General features: G+C 38.1%; 1 protein-coding gene across 4 annotated transcripts in view; it reads left to right on the forward strand.

The window, feature by feature from the left end:
* The window catches only part of BTRC (beta-transducin repeat containing E3 ubiquitin protein ligase), a 228348-nt gene that overhangs the window by 189786 nt on the left and 34147 nt on the right, over positions 1 to 4415 (forward strand). For all 4 annotated transcript variants that reach the window (XM_011977424.1, XM_011977425.1, XM_011977426.1 and 1 more), the window contains one exon: positions 3634 to 3820. In XM_011977424.1, the coding sequence (XP_011832814.1) occupies positions 3634 to 3820 (187 nt within the window). The remainder of the gene's footprint in view (positions 1 to 3633; positions 3821 to 4415) is intronic.

Here is a 4415-nt window from a genome sequence, read left to right on the forward strand (position 1 = left end):
TTTTTGAGACGGAGTCTTGCTCTGTAGCCCAGGCTGGAGTGCAGTGGTGTGATCTTGGCTCACTGCAAGCTCCGCCTCCTGGGTTCACGTCATTCTCCTGCCTCAGCCTCCTGAGTAGCTGGGACTAGAGGCGCCCGCCACCACGCCTGGCTAATTTTTTGTGTTTTTAGTAGAGACAGGGTTTCACCGTGTTAGCCAGGATGGTCTCGATCTCCTGACCCTGTGATCGTCCCGCCTCGGCCTCCCAGAGTGCTAGGATTACAGGCATGAGCCGCTGCGCTCGGCTGCTATAAAGCTTTTAAAAAAACAGACTCTAGAAATAAAGACTTTTTTTTTTTTTCTTTTTGAGGCAGAGTCTCACTTTGTCACCTAGACTGGAGTGAGTGCAGTGGCGTGATCTTGGCTCATTGCAACCTCTGCCTCCCAGGTTCAGGCAATTCTCCTGCCTCAGCCTCCCGAGTAGCTGGGACTACAGGCACCTGACACCATGCCTGGCTAATTTTTGTGTTTTTAGTAGAGGCAGGGTTTCACCATATTGACCAGGCTGATCTTGAACTCTTGACCTCCAATGATTCACCCGCCTCAGCCTCCCAAAGTGCTGGGATTACAGGCATGAGCCACCGCGCCCAGCCGAGACTCCTTTTATCCTATCTTCTTACTCATGCCCTTCTATTCAACCTATTTTTACCCATACATAGGTCCAAATAAAATCTTTTCTGAGGTGTTACCTGGTGTAAGTTGTGTCTTTTATAATATGTCTTAGTTTCAAGATATGTTTATGTACTTGGATTTGTATTTCTATGAGAATATATCAACAGAATATTGAAATTCTACAGATGAATAAAAAACATTTTTAATTGAAGTTTTTAGAAAGAAGGCTATCTCATAAGCCTCGTTGTGGTGTTAAATAAATAAATATAAAATGATATGTAAAATCATTTTTTTGGAGGGTGCTGTGGTTTTTCTAAATGCTTATTTTTGGAAGGGCTTATTTTCCTGACATAGTATTCCCCCCAAATACTGACACCTAGAACACTTCCAAGGTGTCAGTGTTTGGGGGGAATGCTATGTCAGGAAGATAAGATTCTTGTGTGTTCAAAGTTTATTTTAAGAGGAAAAAATCATACCAACTTGAATGAATCTTATCTTAAATGTCATATCTTGTTAGGGGAGGGGGTGGTGTTTTCCAGTTATAGAAGTTACAGGGAACTTAGAAAATATTTAAAAACATTTCCTAGAACCCCAGCATTCAGAAAGAACTACTGATTTGCTATATTATTAATATTTTGGCAGGTAGCCTTTCTGTTTTGTCTAGGTATGTGTTTTTATTTTCCTATAAAGCTTTGATCATAAATGTTTTGTGACCATTTTTCTGAATACATTCTCTTCATGTATTTTTCTGAATATGTGTTCTTTTCAGTTGTTGCATAATATTCTTTACAATGGTTGAAGCACATATTATTTAACCCCTTTATTGAACATTTAGGTAGTTTCAAAATTTTTTCCTATTATAAACCATGTGATGATGAATTTTTATACATTAATCTTGTGGGAATCCTACGGAAAAAAATACAGACATGGAATCGCTATATATTAAGGAATATGAACATTTTTAAAGGCTTTTAATACATGGTGCCAAACTATCCCCTGATAAAAATATACCAGCTCATAGCCTCCCAACTATTAATACTACTTTGTTTTATATTTGCTAATTATACCTTTTTAAAATTTTTGTTTTTCTGAACTAGAAATTTAAGTTGCTGTTTAAAACAAAAGAAATACCTATTTATATCTTAGGAATAACCCCTGTAAAAACTGAATTTTAAACTATATCTTTTGTTAAATGGAATAGATTTTTGCCCCCTCTTTACTCATTGGATTTTGTTTTAGCCATAGGCAAACAGTTTTCTTTGTACAATCTGTGTGTACCTCATTACTTTGTTCTCCCCAATCACTGAGACATGTTACTATCTCAAGCTTATACCACTAAGAATTGAACAGGAGTTGATTAGACCTGTGTATCCTTTACCTAATATTGATCCCTGGTGTGTATCCGCTGACCACTCTATGAGGTATTAAATCATCAATCTAATGCTTTATGGCCATTTAAACTTATAAACCTGTACCATCTGGCTATGTTTAGTAAACCAAACTACTTCAAAAAGTGCCTGTAGTCCATTAATGTAATGGGTTTGTTTGGAGTGTTAGGTGAAATTACTTCCAAAGACTTATTAAAGGTACTTGGTGAAATGATCAGGAGCAATTTGATGGCACCCATTAAAAACAGGACAGCATTTTGGAAATTTCTGATGGTGTAGAAAGTTTTAATATAAATCATACCATTACTGTATTTTACATGAAGAACTAGTTATTATACCTTTAATTGGCTTTTGTTCATGTTTCTTTAATAAGAATTGGGTAATGCACGTCTCCATCTGCTTATACTTAAATACGAACATGCGATGCCAGCCAAACAAAATCCATTTAATGCTTGCTTTCTCAAGTTTGCTGAAAAGTGTGACTGATACCCATACTATCTTTATATGATATGATTCAGGGGAAAGGCCCAAAATGAAATGCCATGTTCTCTTTCTTGTTAAGTTTGTGCCTACGGGAGTAAGAGTATGAAGGAATTCTTCTGAACTATTTAAGTCTATAGAAAACATGTGATATGTACTTTGTAAACAGAAATAACTTTGAATATTTTTATCTCAATTGTGAATGTAGAACAGCAGGCAAAAGAAGTTTTTTTAGTGAGTTCATCCTATTTTATAGGATCTTTTCTTCTGAGACCTCAATACAGATTTGGGTGTTGGAGAACTTTAATTGGGAAGCCCTTCTGGTTTATACGCCCCAGGATCTATTCTCCACTGTTTTCCTCTGCACCTCCTACAGAATATTCTCTGAAATGCTAACCAAGTTATCTTTTGGTCTGGAATTTTTTTCATTTTTACTCAACTGTCATTTAGGTTTTATAGCAGCAGCTACTCTCAAATATAGTTTTGTTTTTTTTTTTAATCTGAAATTAAACTCATTCTTGAACTTAAACATACATCTCTGTCTTTCTCTTGGGATATTTCCATGCCATTTTATATTTCCTTCTTCTCTCCTTTCTGCATGCCCAAAATTCTATAACCCAGCACATTCTGACTTAGTGCCTCTCCCCCAGTACATTTAAAGGATATTTCTTTAACCGAACAGCTTTGGAACTACAGCAGTAATAGAAACAGAATGAGAAATGGACCTAATATAGAGATTTGGGGGGGTCTGAATCATAGAGTTTGAGATGCCATCCATAGAACATCCCCTAGTGCTGAAATCCATATAGATAGATGTGAATTGTTTTCTGGAATCCTTTTTATTTTTAATGTCTTGGGGGGTTTGCTGGTTGTTAACTTTAACTTCCTTATCTAAAGGAAGATGGAAAATACTGTTCATTTCTGTAACCTTATGGAAAAATTATTGACACTCATTTTACCCAAGCCTCTGTTTGAAAAAGAAACTGGACCACACTAGGGACAATGATGTGCCTTCATAGCAGAACAAATGCTGTTCTGTTTTAAAGGACCTTTTGTAAAAAATCATTCACCACCCTCTGTGTTCTTTTTCTTTGCCTCCTCCCTCTCCTGAAAGCTCGGGGTTTGGATCATATTGCTGAGAACATTCTGTCATACCTGGATGCCAAATCACTATGTGCTGCTGAACTTGTATGCAAGGAATGGTACCGAGTGACCTCTGATGGCATGCTATGGAAGAAGCTCATCGAGAGAATGGTCAGGACAGATTCTCTGTGGAGAGGCCTGGCAGAACGAAGAGGGTGGTGAGCCTTTAACTTTTCTTACTATTACATGGCTTCAGGACCTGGCCAGTCACAGTCACTGAAAGATTTTTGGGGAGCCAGTGAGACCACTTCTCATTTAATATGGTGATTTTGTTGATTTGCAGCTTAAAATGTAACAGAGAACAAGTATTCGTGTACTCAGCAGTTTTTCTTCTTACCTGTCACTCACAAAATGACATGATATTGTATTAATACTGCTTTGCAAAAAATAATGGAAAGTTTACCAGCCCTCCTGTTTAAAGCATTCTGTTATCTGGGCAGAAGTTGGTATCCTGTGGCTGGGTACAGTGGTTCACGCCTGTAATCCCAGCACTTTGGGATGCCAAGGTGGGCAGATCACTTGAAGCCAGGAGTTTGAGACCAGCCTGGCCAACATGGCGAAACCCTGTCTCTACTAAAGATTCAAAATGTAGCCGGGTGTGGTGGCATGCACCTGTAATCCCAGCTACTCTAGAGGCTGAGGCAGGAGAATCGTATGAACCCAGGCGGTAGACGTTGCAGTGAGTGGAGATTGAGCCATTACACTCCAGCCTAGGTGACAGAGCGTGACTTTGTCTCAAAAAAAAAAAAAAAA

This window comes from Mandrillus leucophaeus, unplaced genomic scaffold (genome assembly GCF_000951045.1).
Source record: "Mandrillus leucophaeus isolate KB7577 unplaced genomic scaffold, Mleu.le_1.0 Scaffold18, whole genome shotgun sequence".
Taxonomy (NCBI): Eukaryota; Metazoa; Chordata; class Mammalia; order Primates; family Cercopithecidae; genus Mandrillus; species Mandrillus leucophaeus.